This window comes from Manacus candei, unplaced genomic scaffold, assembly GCF_025592945.1.
Source record: "Manacus candei isolate 608988 ecotype Guabito, Panama unplaced genomic scaffold, ASM2559294v1 h1tg000064l, whole genome shotgun sequence".
In the NCBI taxonomy this organism is placed as follows: Eukaryota; Metazoa; Chordata; class Aves; order Passeriformes; family Pipridae; genus Manacus; species Manacus candei.
Window position 1 is genome coordinate 1,573,501 of NW_026138112.1, and position 17,908 is coordinate 1,591,408.

The following is a 17,908-nucleotide window of genomic DNA, read 5'->3' on the forward strand; positions in this document are numbered from 1 at the left end:
CGCTGCAGCCCGCCAAGGGCGGCTCGTGAAACCTGGGGCTGGTGCGGGGGGACTAGGCCCCACGGGGGTTCGGGGCAGGGGAACACACGAGGTGCTGGTCCCCCCGTGGGCCCCAGCCCCGCCGCAGCCCCTCCTTGTGCAATAGCGGGCGGCGCCTGTTTACTGCCTCCCCCTTCTCCTCCTCCTCCTCCTCCTCCTCCTCCTCCTTTTCCGGCGGGCAAAGTCTCCCTGCGGAGCAGGTGTCCCGGGGGGCGGGGGTAGAGGGCTCGGCCTCGCGTGGTGAAGTCACGGTGGGCTGCACACAGTCCCCCCGGAGAGTCCCCCAGTGGAGGTGGAAAAGATGCCCCACGCCCGGGGCTGTTCTGGGCAGGGCGGCACCTCAGAGGCACCGCTTGTGTGGGCACATGGTGGCCCAGCACGTCCCACCAGCTCCCAGTTGCTGCGGTTAATTTCCCGGTAGTGCCCACCTGTCCCCGCTCCTGTGCTCAGCGCTGTGTGAGACCACCCCGGGCACCCGGACCCGGCCACTCGTGGGTGCAGAAGCCAAGAGGGGAGCACAGGGACACGCGGCAAGCACCCAAATTTGGCCTAAAAACAGAAAAACCGACTGAGAAAGCATCCCTGTCCCAGCGGGGTCTGGGGGCCATGCCCCGGGCCAGCTCCTGGTGGGGCCAAGGCTTCCACCAGTGGGTGCCACTGGTCTTTGGGTAGCGGGGGGACCTGGGAACCCCTGGGAGACGCTCCCAGCTGGGCACTGCCTATGTTTTTTATTTTCCTTCCTTTCCCCTCTGCCCGGGAAGAAGGGCAGAATGCGACTTTGAGGAGACTGGCTAGGGTGGGACATGGATCCTTGAATCCCATCAGGATGTCGGGGCTCCAGCCATGGGGGCTAAGCTGCACATCCTCCCCCCAGAAACACGGCTGGGGGGCTTGCACAGGGCAGGGTCGAGGCTGGGGTGTCCCGGAGCGGGGGACACCGGGGCGGAGAGGGGCACCAGCAGCACCCCCGGCCCCTCTGTCTCGAGCCACCGGCACAGGGATCTGCACAGCCCCGGTTCACCATCCCCGGCCGTGCCTGCGATGAGTTCACCTGCTCTCAGAAGGTCACCCCAAAGGGGGCTGTAGGTGGGCGCAGCACCCAGGGTGGGTGTCCCGGCTTGAGAGGGACGGGATGGGGCAGAGAGTCGCGCGTGTCCCCCCTCCTCTGCCACCCCGCCACCAGCGTGGGAAAGTGCCGCTGTCGCTTTAAGGGCGAAGGGTGGCGGCCCCTTTAAGGCGGGGGGGGCGCGGAGGGGATCAGCTGCCCGCGCACGGCAGCGGGGCCGCGCCGACACGGTGGGTGCGCGCCGCGGGTGGGGTCCCCGGGTACCCCCGCATCCATCCCCCCGCATCCCTGCCCGGTATCCCCCACCCCTCGGGGTCCCCGTCCTCCCCCGCATCGGGGTCTCCCCGTCCCCCCCCGCTTTTGGGGGTGCCCTCAGGTCCCCTGGTCCTGCCTGGGGTGTGGGTGCCCACCCCCATCTCTCTGATACCGGGGCGGCCCCGGGGCTGAGCCCCCCCCCGGCGGGGACGTGGCGGGGCGGCGAGGGCTCAGCCCGCCCGCGGGGGGCTCTGCCTTCTATCCTTTTTATCCTTTTTATTTTAAATAATAATTTCTGATTTTATTGTTAATTTTTAACCCCTCCTCGCCCCGCACGTGGAGCGCGGGATGGGGGTGCGGGAGCAGTCCCCGATCGCTCCCCCCGGGGGCTGCTGCCGGCGGTAGGTGCCCCCCGGTGCTGCCCCCCGCCATGGGGCAGGGGGCCATGGGGCAGGGGGCCGCGGGGCTGGCCGGGGTGCTCAGCCTGGCCGGGGCACAGCCAGCCGGGACCCCGCTGCTGCTGGACGTGGGGCGCACGGTCTCTCCCGGGGGGGATGCTCTGAGCCACGGACGGGCCCTGGATGTGAGTCTGGGGGCTGCGGTGGGGTTTGGGGGGAAGCGGGAGGGATTTGGGTGCTGCCGGGGTAGTGGGATCCCGTCCCGTCCCGCCCCCGATTGCCCTGTCCCCGCCATCGCAGTTGGGATCTCACCAGGATTTCCTCCGCTGCTGTTTTTCTCCTCCTAAAACCTCGCCGCCTGCCAGGCCGGCGCCTTCCCATGGCCGGGGTTGGATGGGGGCTGTGTGGGGACAGGGACAAGGGTGTGGGCAAGGGCTTCCACCCCTGCTGGCCCTGGCACAGCCCTTCACCCACGCACATGTAGCACAGACGGGGGAACTGAGGCAGGGATGACGGTGACCTGCCGAAAGCAGCCCCGCAGAGGGGCAGGGTGCCCGATGTGGGGAGAGGAGGGTGCTCAGGGTGGGCAGTGCACCTCAGGGTGCCCGATGGCAGCCCTCGGGGGGGGCAGGGGGTGCTCGGGGCGGGGAGGGGCTCGGGGAACCCGGCCGAGCAGTCCCCGCTCTGCCCCGCAGTGCTGGGAGGTTCGGAAACAGAACAGCTCCGAGTGGTGCCGCTTCATCCGATCCAACCCCGACTGCCGGATGGACGGGGGCTTCCTCGACTACCTCAATGGGGTCTTCTGCGTCTTCCCCCCCCGGCTGCTGCCCCTCGCTGTCACCCTCTATGTAAGGACGGGAGCAGGGCAGTACTGGGGGATGCTCCGCTGTGGGGGCGTGGGGGGGGACCCCACTGACCCCACTCTGTGCCACCCCTGACCCCGCAGGCTCTCTGGCTGCTGTACCTGTTCATCATCCTCGGTGTGACAGCAGAGAAGTTGTGAGTGGCCCCGCAGAGAAGGGGACGGTCCCCGGGGTGAGCAGGAGCCCCATGGTCTCCGAGCAGCCTCATCAACCCTCTCCGCCTCCTTCTCTGCCTTTCCAGCTTCTGCCCCAACTTGTCGGCCATCTCCACCAACCTGAAGCTGTCCCACAACGTGGCAGTATCCTTGGCAAAGCACATGGGACCTCATCCAGGGAGGGGGGGATGTGGGGATAGGGCAGAGGAGGTGGCTGTGACAGGGTCACTTTGTGTCCCCTTGGCACTGTGCCAGGGGAAATCAATTCGGAGTGTGAGCCTGGAGGTGGCACTGGGACAAGCGGTCGTGTGCTGGCACTGGGTGGGAATGCACAGCCCCCCTGCGTCCCTACAGGGGTAGAGACCCCCAGGCCTTTTCCTTGACGTGCCCTCTCCATGGCGTCACCTTCCTGGCCTTTGGAAATGGGGCCCCGGATGTCTTCAGTGCCGTGGTGGCCTTCTCTGACCCCCGGACAGCGGGGCTGGCCATCGGGGCCATCTTTGGTAAGGGGACCCCCACTGCCAGCTCCTCCCTGGGAGCTGCTGGCTTGGGACCTGTGTCTGGGGGGAATATTGTGGAGCCGTGGGATGTTCCCACCCGCTGAGAGGGTCCCGTGGCGTTGGCAGGTGCCGGTGTGTTCGTGACCACGGTGGTGGCCGGGGGCATCGCCCTGGTCAAGCCCTTCACGGCCGCCTCCAGGCCCTTCCTCAGGGATGTCATCTTCTACATGTTGGCCGTCTTCCTCACCTTCATGGTCCTCTACTTCGGCAGGATCAGGCTGGGAGAGGCTCTGGGTGAGCGCTGGGGGGGTGCTGGGGCTGGGGAGTGGTGGGAGCAGCCTGGGGGTGCCATAACCCCCCCCATCACTCCCCCCTCCCAGGTTACCTGGGGCTGTACGTGTTCTACGTCGTCACCGTGGTGCTCTGCACCTGGATCCACCGGCGGCAGCGGGGGGACGGGACGGCCCCCCCCGGGCCCTGGGAGCCAGGTAAGGGCCACCTGGCTGTGGGGGGACCCCGGGTGTGTCGGGGTTTCCTTCCACTGTCCCCCTCCACTCCTCCTCCCCGCAGAGATGCCGACGGATTCCGAAGAGCCGGAGCCCTCAGGCACGAACAGCAGTGACTACGGTATGTTCTTCCTGCTGGGCTTGGGGCTGGCTCTGTCCTCGGGGGTCCCAGAGACCCCCAGGCTGCTGCATGTGCGACTGAGTCCATGGGGTGGGCATGGCCGGGTGCTGCTGCCCTGGGGCAGGTGGATCCCCCTGGAGGCACACAGGGCACTGCAGCCCCACGCTGGAAGGGCTGGGGGAGCCCAGGGAACCCCCCCTCACCCTGCTCAGCCACTGTGGCCCCTCTCAGGTGAGGAGTACCGGCCCCTGCTCCCCTCCCAGGAGACCTCCCTGCGCATCCTCACCACGGCCCTCAGCCCCTTGGACTACCGCAAGTGGAGGAGGAAGCCCTGGTACTGGCGGCTCTTCAAGGCCTTCAGGGTGAGTAGGGGGGACATGAGCCAGGAGAAGCCCCTCCATGGGGCATCCCCAACCCTGCCGGCCCTTGGGGCTGTGTCACCCCCCCAGGCTTTGGAGTGGGGATGGTGGGATGTGTGGCGGGTTGGGGATGGTCACAGGGCACCTCACAGAGTGTCTCAGCTTGGGGGTCCCTCACCCCAGGTGCCCGTGGAGCTGGTGCTGCTGCTCACTGTTCCCGTTGTGGACCCTGACAAGGATGACCTGAACTGGAAGAGACCCCTCAACTGCCTGCACATCCTCACCAGCCCCCTGCTCTGCATCCTCACCCTGAAGTCGGGCGCCTGTAAGAGTCCAGGGCATTCCCAGCTCCCAGGAGGGGACAGGACTGAGGTGGCCACCAAAGCCCTGGGGACTATAGGAGCCCCTCGGAGCTGGCTCCCTGTTCTGGGGAGGGAGAATGGGCAGTGAAGAGCCAAGCTGGAGGCCTGGTTTGCAGCTGGATGTACCCTCACAGGGCTGGGGTGGCGTCCCAGCATCCAGGACCTGGAGTAAAAATGGAGCAGGCCTGGCCTGCCTGGAGAAACTAAGGCACTGAGGGGAGCAGCCCTCTGAGGGCTTAGGATAGAGGTGACTTTAGAGGACAAGGCTTTACCTCCTACCTTGAGTTTGGTCAGATCCTGCCCCAGCTGCTCTGATGTCCCCTCTCCCCACTACGTGCAGATGGGCTGTACCAGATCCAGGGCGTCTTCCCAGTCTGGGGACTGGTCACACTGGTTGGCTCTGTCCTGGCCGTCATCATCTTCATCACCACAAGCAACGAGGAGCCGCCCAAGTATCACTGTGTAAGGTGTCCTCCAGCCCTGAACACCCACTGGGGACCAACCCAGCCTGCTCTGGTCTGGGCTGAGGGTCCTGGGGGCAGAGCAGGAGCCAGGACCTCTTTCCCATTCCCCAGTGTCCCTAGGAAGGATATGACTGACTGAAGGTGGGCAGGGCCCTGTGGGATGTACCCAGGGCCCAGCCTGCACCTCTTCCTGGCAGGTATTTGCCTTCCTTGGGTTTTTGGCCAGTGCCATGTGGATCAACGCCGCAGCCACAGAGCTGGTGAACATCCTGCGGACCCTGGGCATCATCTTCCAGCTGAGCAACACCGTGCTGGGCTTGACACTGCTGGCCTGGGGCAACAGCATCGGTGGTGAGGGCTCTGCTGTGCCCCAGTACCCCCCAGGCACACCCTGGGGTCCCCCTGCCATCCCCCAAGGTCTCCCCTTCTCCCTCTGCAGACACCTTCTCCGACCTCACTATGGCACGGCAGGGCTATCCCCGCATGGCCTTCTCCGCCTGCTTCGGGGGCATCATCTTCAGTATCCTTTGGGTGCCAGGGGCAGAGGCTGCCTCGATTTCCCTGCCTACAGCCCAGGAGAGGGCCTGGTCCTGTGGGACCCCTGGAGAGGAGCTGGGCAGGATCCAGCCCCGAGCCCCAGTGATGTTGGCAACCTCCTTGATGTCCTCACGGTGTGGGGGGGCTGGTGTGGTATTTGTGAGCTGCAAGGGTGGAGCCATCAGCACCACACTGTCCCCATGGCTCTCCCAGCCCCAGAAGGGTGGGAGTTTGGGCTGGAGTCTGGCAAATTTGGGATTTGCCAAAGGGAAAGTGGGGAAGACAGAACCTGTACCTCCCTCTGGCGGGTCCCCAGACCAGGCTGAAGCCTCTCCTCCTCAACTGCTCCCGGTTGTATTTACCACAAGCAGGGGAATGCTTTGGGGCCAGGCAACAACCATGGGGTGCAGAAAGGAGGAGGAAGGCTAGTGCTGTGCCCCTCCCCAGGGTGGGAGGGATGTGGCTGGTTCTGTCTCTGCCCCGAGGTCTCCTGTGCTGTGTCTCCATCCTGAACGTGCCCCAGACATCCTGGTTGGAGTGGGACTGGGCTGCCTGCTGCAGATGAGCAGCAGCCAGCCGCTGGTGAAGGTAAGGCACGGTGACACGGGTCAGGCTGGCAGCAGGACCCCGGTGTCACCCCACATCACTCCCCATCTCTCTGGCAGCTGGAGCCCGACAGCCTCCTGGTCTGGGTCCTGGCAGGGGCCCTGGGGCTGAGCCTGGTCTTCTCCTTCGTGTCGGTGCCAGCTCAGTGCTTCCAGCTGGGCAAGGCCTACGGCGTCTGCCTCATCACCTACTACCTGGTGTTCCTCTGCGTGGCCCTGCTGACCGAGTTCAGGGTGATCCATCTCTCCACCTCTGACTGACCCCAGGGGATCACATCCAGCCCTGGATCTCATTCTGCCCCTCCCCTGTCCCTGCCAGGGGGACAAGGGCACCCTGACCCCAGCTGAGCTGCTGGAGGTGCCAGCCCAGCCCTCAGCCTTCACTTCAGAAAAGAGGATGGCTGTGGTTAGAGAGGGGAGTTGTTAGTCACTGGCCACATCCTCTGCTCGCTCTGTTTAATCTGTTTAACTCATGGCAGCCCTGGGCAGGAGCAAGGTCGAGACCTCGGCTGCCTCTGGTCCCAGTGGCAGGGGCAGAGGATGGGGCAGCTCTGGTTTGGGGCACAAGAAGAGAGGCTTTACCTCCTCAACCACTTCACTTTCCCCTCCTCACCTCCATCCAGCTGGTCCAGGACAGGGCTGGGGCCGTTGTGTAACACAGGGTAACTCTAAAAGTCCAAGCAGATGTTTGTCCTTCTAAAGGACACTCTGTGTGGGCACCGTGGGGCTGGAATAGCAGCTGGGGCAGAGCCAGACAGGGTTAAGGTGAGTCAGCGCTCCAGGGCAGCGCTGGGTTTAGTGCAAGCAAAGCTGGAGGAAAAGCAAACACCAAACCAAGGGAGGCTGGTTTCCCCTGCTTTTTTTAGTGATGTTTTTCAAGCCGAGTTTCAGATCCTACTTTTCTCCTCCTCCTCCTGGGGCGGGTAGAGCTGTAGGAAAGGACCTGGAAGTTTCGACACAGTGTTAGCCTCTGGCAGGACTAGGTTTAGACACTGTAAAAAAAATTGCAATAATAAAACCTCACAAACCCAGCCTTGGCTTCTGTTTGCTGCGAGGGCAATTTCTCTTGCCCTATTGCTGGCGTGACACAGCCCTTACTCAGCGTGGAGCCTTTGCAGGGCAGAGGGAACAGCGGGGGCTGAGCTGGGAGTGACACCCCAGGCCACCCAGGGCGGTGTTCCCCAGGGTCTGGGAAAGTGGTTTCCTCTGGGTTCACCAGCAGCCGCTGTCCCAGGAGCAGTCACATGTCCCCTCACGTTGGGAAAGGATGTGACACGGTCGATGTGTCGCGGTCGTGCCAGGGGTCAGCACGGGCGGTGGGAGGCACCGCTCAGTCCCTGGGGACAGGGACACGGGAGGGGCTGCCCACGGTCCCAGGGGAGGAGCACAGCGAGCGGGCTCGTGGTTCTGCTCCCAGCGAGGAGCGTCCACAGAGCACAGGCTGGAAAGCAAAGTGCTGTTCCAGAGGGTCACCCACCTCACTGCCCCACGGGAGAGGGGGGGTGTTGTGCAAGCAGCACAGCCGCCGGACCCAGCCCCTGCTCCCTTCTGGGGGTGCCAGCAGCCTCCTGGCCCTGGAGCATTTCTCCTTTTTCTAACCAGGGCTTTCACAAAAAATAACGCTCCCTGTGCCTGCAGCTATTGGCTCTGCCCCGAACCTGCTCCGGAATTATCCGGGAGACAACCCCCACTTCCTTCCACCCAGCAAGGCTGCAGCAATCGAAACCGCGGGGCCAACGTTCCGCAACAGAGGCACAGGGTCAAACACCCCTTCTGGCCTTAACCCTGGAGAGTTAAAAAACTTAACTGAAAGCATTATCCTGAGAAAAAACTGGCGGAGGGAGGGCAGAAGGGAAGCTGGGCTTTGCAATGTCTTGGAACAGGAATTCAGAGCAGTTCGTCAGGGCACGCACGCAAAATATTCCCAATGCAAGCACTTGCCACTGGAGAGGGAGGGCAGGGCAGGCAGTGCTCCTCTTCAAACACTGGAAATGCTTCAGCTTGGCCAAACCCCACTTCTGGAATAACACAGGGAAGGAAGAGAGGAAGCCGCTGCCTTTACAAAGCCAAGGGTGCTTTTTATTAGTGCGCCTGAAAAAAAATCTAGAGAACATTTGACAGACATACCCATAAAATCGTTTTTATAAACAAAACACCAGCATACAAAATCCTGCAGTGCTTCCTCCCGTGCTCCCTACAAAATGATTGTCTCCATCATTAGTCTGTGTGTTGGGGTGGGTGGAGGGGAAAGAGGAGGATAAATAGAAGGGGATGCCCCGTACTCAAACTTTGTTTCCTTCCAAAGTCATATGGAAGAAGCAAACTCCTGCCACCCTCCTTGGTTTACAAAAATAATTAACCCAGTGGGTACGTGGGGGTGGATCAACACCTTGGCATGAAGCCACAGAGGCAGCACCTGTGCCCTGACCCCAAGCCTTCCACAGAGCCCTGTTATTGCATGATAAGCAGGTCAGTGCCCCCCTCAATACAGCTTAGAGCCACAGCTCCTTTCACACCCAGAAAACATCCCCCCCCCAAAAAAAAGTCACTGACAGCCCTGCCAGGAGAATGTGCCAGGGGAACGTGGAGATTAAACACAGCCACATTTTTCACCCCCTAACCTTCACAATGCTCATTCCTCCCGCCCATAACTTAAAGCACAATAAACACCATCTCCTCCAGCCCCAGGACTAATCTGGATAAACCTCCTGGGCTGCGACTCCACACAGAGCAACTGCAAGAGCAACAACTGCACTGCTCGTTAATTTGTGGTCGAATTTATGGTTTGGAAAACAGCCCTTTAAGGTCCTTCACGGCTCAGAAGTTGTTTCATACCTGCGAGTATACAGAAAGGAAACAAAGAGTTGCCAAGAGGCACCCAGGGAATTTGGCAAGGGTTGGGAGCAGCCACTGGTGTGTGCTGCATGGAAAGCTGCTCACCCACTCCTTCCATCCCCGTAGCTCCCACCGTGCTGTGAGAGATTTCCAGAAGCAGCTCTGTCTTGCCTACCTCTGTCTCATCCACCCAGGAAATGCTCCTGAGCTGCCTGGGTAGGATCAGCCCTCTCCCACTGCCCTTGTGCCACTTGGTGAGGAAAAGACAGGGATGTGAGACAAGGGGAATGGGGACACAGATCTCCCACTGCCTGAGGTACCCAATGGAAGGAGAAAGCTTCCCCAGCGAGCTCTGCTCTTAGTCCAAACCTGAGGAAAGACCAAACAGCAAGAGGTGAGGGGAACCTCTGCTGTCAGCACTTTCTGTGCTGACAGGGAAAAGAGGGACTTGGAGAAACAGGTTCAAATGAAACATGAGCAATGACAACCTGCCACAATCACACAACAAACATGGCAGAGCTGGGAAGGGATCCCTTTTTCCCCCCTTCCTTCCCAGCCCTCAGCTGCCACATCTGGCAGCCTCCCTGCCAGCTGCAGAAAAGCTGATGGGCAAGAAGAATCATTGTCTTCCACGTTCCTCCTGTGTCCAAAATTCAGAGGAACAGTAAAGCTCTTCAGTGGATCTTCCCAAGATCCCACTGAGTGGACGTTTGCCAGCCTGAGGAACATTTCTGCAGGGGTGAGAGCAAGGGAGGAGCAACACTGCTGGTGCTGGGACTGTCACCTGCACAGAGCAAGGACCTGGCTAAGCACTAACCAGCAGGACTGTTTGAAGCTCTCCTTAGCCCAGAGCCAGGCAGAAATAAGCCAGACTTGGAGCTGAAGAGCCTTGCTTGCTTCCTTCCAGTCATTTATCTGAGCTGAGGACCAGCCAGAGGTCTGCCCTTTGCAGAGCAGGTGGCCAAGTGGCAGAGGCCAACAGCCACGTCGTGCTGCAGAAACCCACCCCAGAGCAGAGACAGGAGCTTTGGGGTTTGCAGACCCCAACCTCAGGCAGGGCCACGGGCAGGACTGACCAGCAGCAATACAGATACTGGATGGCTACAGCAGAGACAGAGTTTGTGTCCCCAATCCCCCATCCCACCTATGGTCACAACATGATGAGGTGCTGGCCCTCGGTTCTGCCTCAGAACTGCTCAGGGACAGGTAAATTCAATAATCAGAGCTGGAGATACTACAGGGAGTGCATCTACATGTGCCAAAAAGGAGGGGGAAGGCAGTCTGCTCTTCCAAAAGTGCTGAGATTTCACACCACCTCCCCTTTCTTTGCATAAGGAAGGTGGAGAAGAAAAACTCACTCCCTGATCTTTTATTCCTAGGTTAATGGTACCCTTTAAGCAAGAGGGATCTTCAAAAAGGGCCAAGGTTTTAATACTAAGCAGGTGACTTCAGCAAATTCCCTGCTGTTAATAGATTACACATCCCTTTCCCCACAGTCTGTTAGTGGTAAGACAGGCAGCAGGAACAGGCAGCAGGCTGGAGCCTGGGAAGTGGCTCAGAGGGACAAGGGCTCTGTTCTGTCCAAAATGTTCACCCTGCTCAACCTGTGTGCAGCAGCCTTACACAGAGCCCCCTGGGCCTCTGGTTTTTTCAGCAACCCACTACTGGGGAAGAGATTTGAACCCTAAACCAGTACACTGACAGGTCTATATACATCATCCCAAAATACACTGTGAAGGGTACTCTAGGTTATTGCATAGAAGGCGGCTCGCGTTAGCTAGGCCTAAATGACAGTCTGGGAGCGTTGTCGGAGGCTCAGGGGCTTCAGAGAGCTGTTGGAAGCAGATGCAGGCTCCTGCAGTGGTGTCTGAGATTCCTCTTTTCTGGAGTGCTCCTCATACCATTCCTGCAACAGGAGACCAAACACACAGGGATCAGGCTCTGCCCCACACTGGCCTTGGGTGACTCTGCCATGCGAGGGCACGTTTGTTCAGGCACAGAGGGCTCTTTCCAAAGCCCTGGATACTCCTGGAATGACCCTGGTAACTGCAGCCCAATTGTGATGGATGCATTGAGACCTTGCCAACCACAGTCCAAGCAAACCTGGGCAAGGAAACGCCCCTCTCTCAGGATGTCCCTCCTGAACATCCAGGGGCTCTGGTATCGATGTTCCCGTGATATCTGGGATTTGCAGAGCTGCTCCCAATCCTGTGTTGCAGCATGTCACATCCCTGAATCACAGACCAAGAAGAACAGGCAGGGAGCTTCTCTGCAGATCACTCAGCCCCGTGGTAAATAATGTTTAAAAAAATGTTTATTTTCCTTAGGGAGACTGAAGACTCATCCCAAGCTGGCTGCCCGGGGACAAAGGACGGATTCAAATGGTTACAAGATTAATCCTTTCAGTACTAATTAGCCCACAACCTTCAACTACCTTTGGCAGGGCAGTGACCAAATCCATGGCAGAAAGCTCCTGACCACGGAGGGCACAAGCAGGAAGGTGCTAAACTATCCAGGCAACCAGGTGATTAACGTGTTTCCCATCTTGCTCAGCCTGCTGCTCTGAAGGCAAACCAGGCAGCACTGCCTGGGAGAACCTTTGGTTTCTGTGTCAGACAGACACACCTAAGCTCAAACACATTCCAGGGGTTTAGCAACCCTGTGCTCAGCAGCCAAGCCCCAGGCAGCACCAGGCATGTGCTCACAGCCCCAGCAAACACCCAGCAAGCCCAGGTGAGCTCAGCCAAGGTGGAGTGCCTGCACACACCCTGAGTGTGGTTACAGTGACACACCTGCCCAGCTGGGCACCTGGACCCACTGAGGAGGCTCTGATGTGCTCTGTGGTTTAACAAAATCACTGAGAGCAAGAAAGGATCAACCTGAACTACACTTCCTGGATGCCCACCCTTCTCTCAGCTGCCTGCTCCCGGAGGAAGGCAGTCTCCTGTGTTTAGAGGGGTGGATTGTTATTCCAGACAATGGTTTGTTCACCACAGAGACCTGTTAATATCTTCAGCTCAGGCCCACATACCTGTATCTCCTCCTCATACATCTTCATACTCAAATCACTCTTGGTCCTGGATCTGCGTCCCAGAAACACTGTTGACATTTGCTGAAAAGTTGGGGAAAGGGGGAGGAAAAAACAAAAGAGACATTAATCAGTCACTGAGCAGCTCACAGGATCAGTCCTGGCAGTTCAGGCATCCTTCATGATCCCACTGATGAACTCAGGCTATCCTGGGCTCCTCTTGTCAGGGGAAAAAGGCATTTTAGGGTGCACATCAATGGTACAAATGCAGGCACCCACTGCAGCTGAGACTAATCACACTGAGCAGATCCCCAAAGACTACAGAGGGAGAGGTAGCTGGGATGGATGTGTCTGTCAGTGGTGCTTAATTGAGTGAGATGAACACAAACATCAGTGCCTGGAACAAGGCTCAAACCCAACCTTCCAGTGAGGATCTCATCTAAGAACATTTACTGCGTGGGGCTGGACCTCTGAAATTGTGTAAACAGAGAGCTGGAGTCAGAATTATGCTCTGACCATATGAAATTATATGAGCAGGATTGAGAAGCAAAAGAAACCTCAGGTCTGGCATCGTCATTGCAAGGCTGAGGACAACCTCCTGCTTTGGTTTATCGTCTTTAAAACTGCTTCTGATCAGTATTTCCATCCCTATTCTGAGCTTTGTCTGTGAACAAGGGCCCAGCCTGTAACTACCAATCCAATCAAAGCAAATAAAGGTCACCTGAGAGACTGCAGCACCTGCCCTTTGTCATGGTGATACAGGAATATAATGGCTATTATTACAACAACCACTTAAGCTCTTCCCAGATGCATGAGACAACAGATCTGAGACAAGAGCTCACTCTCCCAATTGTCCATCCTGTTTTAGAATGAAAATGTAAGCCGTGCCATGGAGAAAAGAACCTGGAATCGATGCCATCATATTACTGCATAATTCTCCAGGGCTGTCCAAGCCTCAGTGCATGAGGGCACAGAGGAGGATTACAAGACTGTAAAAATAAATACACTTTTTTTTCAGTCAGCACTGGGCCAGGACAGCTCTAAGGGACGTTTGGAGGGACTACAGACAAGCCCTTTCTAAGGCTGTTCAGAGAGCAGGGGAGACTCAGCTGCTACTTTTCTAGAGCAGCAAAACTTTGTGATGCTGCAGAGTCCCTCCAGTGGCTCAGCTCTCGAAGACACGTGGATTTTCTCTCTTGAGACAGCAAAAGCCACTTGTGGCCCTGGCATGCCCCCCATCTCCTGAAGCTGAGAACCTGCTGTGTTTCCTCCTACCCCATATTTGTCCATCTGCAAAACGATCTTCTGCAGCTGAGCTGTTTCAGTGGCAGCTGAACTCCTCTTGTACAGCTCGATTACGCCAATCACTTCCTCCTTGGAGATCTCCTTCTCCAGCACGATGCCGTTATCTTCTGGACAGGCAAGAAACAGAAAGAGGGGGGAAAACAGGTCTCCAAGATGAGCATTGCTTCATCAGCCAATCTGATAACCCTGGAAGGCAAAGTCTAAAGCACACAGGACTGAGTCAGAGGTCAGGTACAGCCTGTACCTGCTCTTGTGACTAGAACATGTATGTCCTTGACCCCCAGCAAGGCAGGGAAAAAGTTAACTAGTGTGTAGGGCCAGCAAACTTTCTGGCCCAAACCATTTTCTCAACTTTTTAAATCATCAGGCTCCTCAGTAACTTAAAAAAAAAGTAAATCCTGTAGCCTTTTGCTTGCCTGTAAATTAAGAAAGCAAATAATCACACAGGAGTTGCTGCCTTTTGACCTTCATCTGCCTAAAAGAGCTTGGGAGTTCAGAGCTAACCAATGTCCTTCACTGCTCCCTTCCAACTGGGTGCAAGAGGGATCACAATGACAAGTGTTTCCAACTCCTGGCTCCTACCATGCACCACACAAATTTGACCTTCTGGCACCTAAAAAAATTGGGGTCCTGGGCCTTCATCACATTTCTGCAGGGAAGATTCTCTGCTGTTAAATGTGTAAGTGCAGCAGCTGTAGCTCCTTCCTGCAGAAAGGTGTTAAGAATTATTAAGATTAATCTACATGGAAAATTAATAGAAAAGTCTGGGTGCAGATTCCCTGAAGGAATAGCAGGAGAAGGGCTACAAGAGATGAGAGTGGTTTTGGCACCTAAAGTAGCAGGTTATGAAGGTACCTGCAGTTTCAGACCCCCAGCTCAGAAGACAGAGGACAGGGAGTACAAGTGATGGTTCACAGGGGCAAGGGGATGGAGAGAGACCAGTCACTGCCAGTTCCTAAGGGGTACAGAAAGGCATGTCCAAAACCAGCACCAGTGTGGAAAGAATTGGACAGGCAGTGTCTGCTGTCCTCCATGTCATGGCAAAGAATGCTGGCAAACCACCAGGATCAGCCTGGATGCTGGAAAAGCCACTTGGAGACGTTCTGCTGCCAGTGAGCACATTAGTGAGGAAGGGAAATTGGTTTTAAAATAAATTAAGTCATCTTCCCTTTCTGTAAGGTTTGCTGTTGAGCTTTGCTACATCATTGCTGTAATGTTTCCTAGAGTTCTTTTATGAAACTTCCAATTTTCAAGTAATTTGGTTGAAATGGCTCAAGCAGTTGAAGTTTGTAGGTGCACACACACACACACATATATATAAAAAACCACATCCATCCACCCACCCACACATTTTGGGGAGGGCTGGGGGAGAGATGAGGGCCAGAGCAGAAAGACCAGATAGAAATATCAAACAAAAGCCAAAGAATTAGCTGAGGAAGCCAGGCTAAGACATAATATCTGGTGTTTGCTGGCCAATCCCATTCTCTCCTACAGGTATAAGGCACCAGGGAGAGAAGACACAATGTTTTAGGTTAACCAGCCCCCAGTTCTGACCTTCTGAATCTTGGTTCTTCCGAGTGTAGTTCATGCGGAAGACAAAAGCATCCAGAATAAAAGCCACAATGATTGTCATCACCACCATGGTCACAATATAGAAGATCATGAAGTAAAGACGGCTCCAGTGAGTAGTTTGGGATGTCACCCCTTCCTGAAGAGGAGAGGGAAGACATCAGCAGTGCACAAAAGAAGGGAGAGTCACTGTTAACTGCTGGACAACAGACATAAAGCAGCACAAACACACTCTCTCTTTTGTGGCTTTGCAGTTGGCCCCAGGGATTGTCTGTGCAATGCTCAGTGCCCCAGCTGGTCCTTGCAGATAAGCTGCCCCTCAAGCTAAAAAGGAGAAGTTTCTGTATACAAACACACAGATCATTCAAGGCTTGTGGCTGTGAGAGCCACTGTGCCATGAGAACACAGCTCAGGCAGCAGGGTGACAAATGGGAGCACAGAGCGACTTCGTCTGTCCAGACTGTGAAAACTGGCCTGAAGGCTGGTCAAGATTCACAAGAAACTGTGCCCAGCAGCATCCCAGAGGTCAAATGCCACCCAACAATCAGGACCAAAAGTTGAGTGGCAACAAGTGACAATACTGAGCCCACTCCAATCACCATGGGAAGGAAGCAGTGGTGGTGTGGAAAACCCAGCTCAACTGGCAGAGTCTGTGCTGTCTGTGCACAAGGGGTAGGTGAGGTTTACTCACCATGATGATGTACCAGTCGTTGACAACTGTCAGCTCAAACAGTGTGACTGTACAGAAGGGAGAGAAAACATACAGACAATTGCTTTATCTATCCTGACCTATTTTACAGTGATTTTTAGACACCAAAGTTTCAAGAAAGCCAGCAAATCTGGAGACACAACACAAACCCTCATCTTTGCTTCAGACAAAGGGGGTCAGACCCACAGAACGAGCAGCATGGCTCAATCTGTATTTCTGAAAAGAATCAGAAACAGATCTGACTCTCTTCACTAGGGAGCACAGAGACCTCTGAAATCTCCAGGACATAAGCATCTCTGCTCACACATTAAGAAAAATCAAGGAGAGTAATTAACACATCCAAATTATTCTTCATCAGTGGGTTCAGAGAAATGTATTGGCATCACTTTGGTTCTTTAGAAGGGCAGTGACTTAATGCCCTCCTTAAACACCTCTGGAAATCTGGTCTGATCACCAGCCAGAACAGATCTGATGGCTTCCAGCTGGCTTTAAGAGACATCTGCCTACCTTGCAAAACAGTCATGGCACAATTAGTCAGCTGGAGTTCTCCAGACAGAAAGTGCAGGATGCTGTGTGCTTGAGGTGCATTAGTAGGACTCTTGGAGAGTCCCAGGCTCACAAGAGCATTACAGCATTACAGAGCCATCCAGCTCTGCAGGAACACAGAATAATCTCTGCTACAGACAAAACTGCCCTTACCAAAGCTGTTCAAAATGTTGTCAAAGTTGTTGAGATAGTAATACCCTTCTTCCACAACTGTTTTGTTGCCAACTGTGTGATTCACCCAGCGGTAGGAATCTGCAACTGTGCTTGTGCTGGTTGGAGAAACCAGGACATAGAATCAGCAGAGACTGGAAAAGCAAGGAAAATCTCAAGGGTTATAAATACCAACCCCCCTACAAGGTGGTGAGCATGGGGGCAGTTTCTACCTCTTGGTCTTTTCCTCTGAAAGCAATTCCCTTTCCTTCACAGCTCAGCACAAGCCCAGGGAGCACATGGAGACTTTCTAACCACTCTGCAAATATTACACCAGAGAAACTGAGAGTTTGAGTTGGACTCCCTGGCTCATAGCCTTAAAGCTTGGCATTCCCAGGTGGTTTGTCATAATCTAAGATGAAAAGGGCACAGGACAGCTTAGCTTACAGGACCAGGTGAATTCATCTTGGTACAAAGGGAGGTCTAAATGTTTAATACATCTGGCCAAGCAACTCTGGCATCACAGAAGCACAGAATGATTTGAGTTGGAAGGGACCTTAAGGACCATCTCATTCCAACCCCTCTGCTATGGGCAGGGACACCTTCCACTAGACCAGGTTGCTCAGAGCCCCATCCAATCTGGCCTTGGACACTTCCAGGGATGGAACAAGAGAAGTGAAACATGTCCTGCATTTTCACCACGTGTCGCCTGAGCTACAAAAACCCCACTGAGCCCCATCCTCTGGCCCCTTCTCCACAGGGAAATAGAGCTGCCAGAGCTCACTGTTGCTGGCTGAGCACCAAAAGCACTGCTGAGGGGGATGGATTTGAGGTACTCACTTGCAGCAGTTCGGGTAGACCACGCCAGCAAAGAACTCCATGCCAACAATGGCAAAGCAATAGTAGAAGATCAGCAGGGTTAAACCCAGACTGGAGGCAAAAACAGAAAGAGTACTGTGCTACTGAAGAGTTGCTAAGGCAAGGAAACACAAAATCCCAGGCTGGTTGCTCTGGAAGGAATTTCCAAGGGATGGGAAGCAGCACTGAAAACCCCACACAACCTTCCCATACTGCTGTGGCTCTGCAGTTCTTTGCCTGCTCTCATTCAAGAAGTCCTTGGACAAAGAACTTGCCACTTGCTGAAGAGAGAAACTAAAGAGCAGCCTGGATTCCCTCCCAGTCTGTCCTTTTCTGTTACAAAAATGTCTCTCCACAGTTTCTTTAACAAAGAACACCACACACTGTTTCTGCCCTCTCCACATCCTCGGGTGCAGGGACTGTGCCAGGAGCAGGGCTCTCCAGCCAACACTCCCTGCTCAGACCTCCTTGCAAGGGAATCAGGGCTGAGGACACCCCACTCAAACACCAGCCTCCCTCTGCCCCACCACTTCAATAATGTTCTGGAGTGGCTCTGCTGAGGACAGGGAAACATCTGGGGCTCAGTACATTCATGCCAATGTTCCTCCCAAATGGGCCTCCCCTCTCAGCAAGAGCTGGGATGGGGGAGAAAAATTAAAACAAGCATTTACTCTTAGT

The 17,908-nt window shown here is 55.9% G+C and overlaps 2 protein-coding genes across 7 annotated transcripts in view; one reads left to right on the forward strand and one right to left on the reverse strand.

Annotated features, from left to right (window-relative positions):
* The first annotated feature begins 1,105 nt into the window (after positions 1–1,105).
* Positions 1,106–7,261, forward strand: SLC8B1 (solute carrier family 8 member B1). The gene is made up of 15 exons (XM_051805298.1): positions 1,106–1,943; positions 2,454–2,606; positions 2,705–2,757; positions 2,863–2,920; positions 3,174–3,279; positions 3,403–3,570; positions 3,657–3,764; positions 3,847–3,903; positions 4,135–4,265; positions 4,446–4,587; positions 4,965–5,086; positions 5,286–5,439; positions 5,528–5,608; positions 6,149–6,213; positions 6,291–7,261. The coding sequence occupies exons 1-15, from the start codon at positions 1,791–1,793 to the stop codon at positions 6,489–6,491; spliced, it is 1,752 nt and encodes a 583-aa protein (XP_051661258.1). The 5' UTR covers positions 1,106–1,790; the 3' UTR covers positions 6,492–7,261.
* A 1,022-nt stretch (positions 7,262–8,283) lies between these two features.
* Positions 8,284–17,908, reverse strand: part of TPCN1 (two pore segment channel 1) — a 45,590-nt gene continuing 35,965 nt past the window's right edge. For 5 of the 6 annotated variants that reach the window (XM_051805289.1, XM_051805293.1, XM_051805288.1 and 2 more), the window contains 7 exons: positions 17,213–17,302; positions 16,376–16,491; positions 15,659–15,705; positions 14,953–15,106; positions 13,369–13,505; positions 12,097–12,177; positions 8,284–10,971 (listed from right to left, as the gene is read on the reverse strand). In XM_051805289.1, the coding sequence (XP_051661249.1) occupies positions 10,849–10,971; positions 12,097–12,177; positions 13,369–13,505; positions 14,953–15,106; positions 15,659–15,705; positions 16,376–16,491; positions 17,213–17,302 (748 nt within the window). In that variant the 3' untranslated portion in view covers positions 8,284–10,848. The remainder of the gene's footprint in view (positions 10,972–12,096; positions 12,178–13,368; positions 13,506–14,952; positions 15,107–15,658; positions 15,706–16,375; positions 16,492–17,212; positions 17,303–17,908) is intronic. The other variant, XM_051805287.1, reaches the window with a different exon arrangement.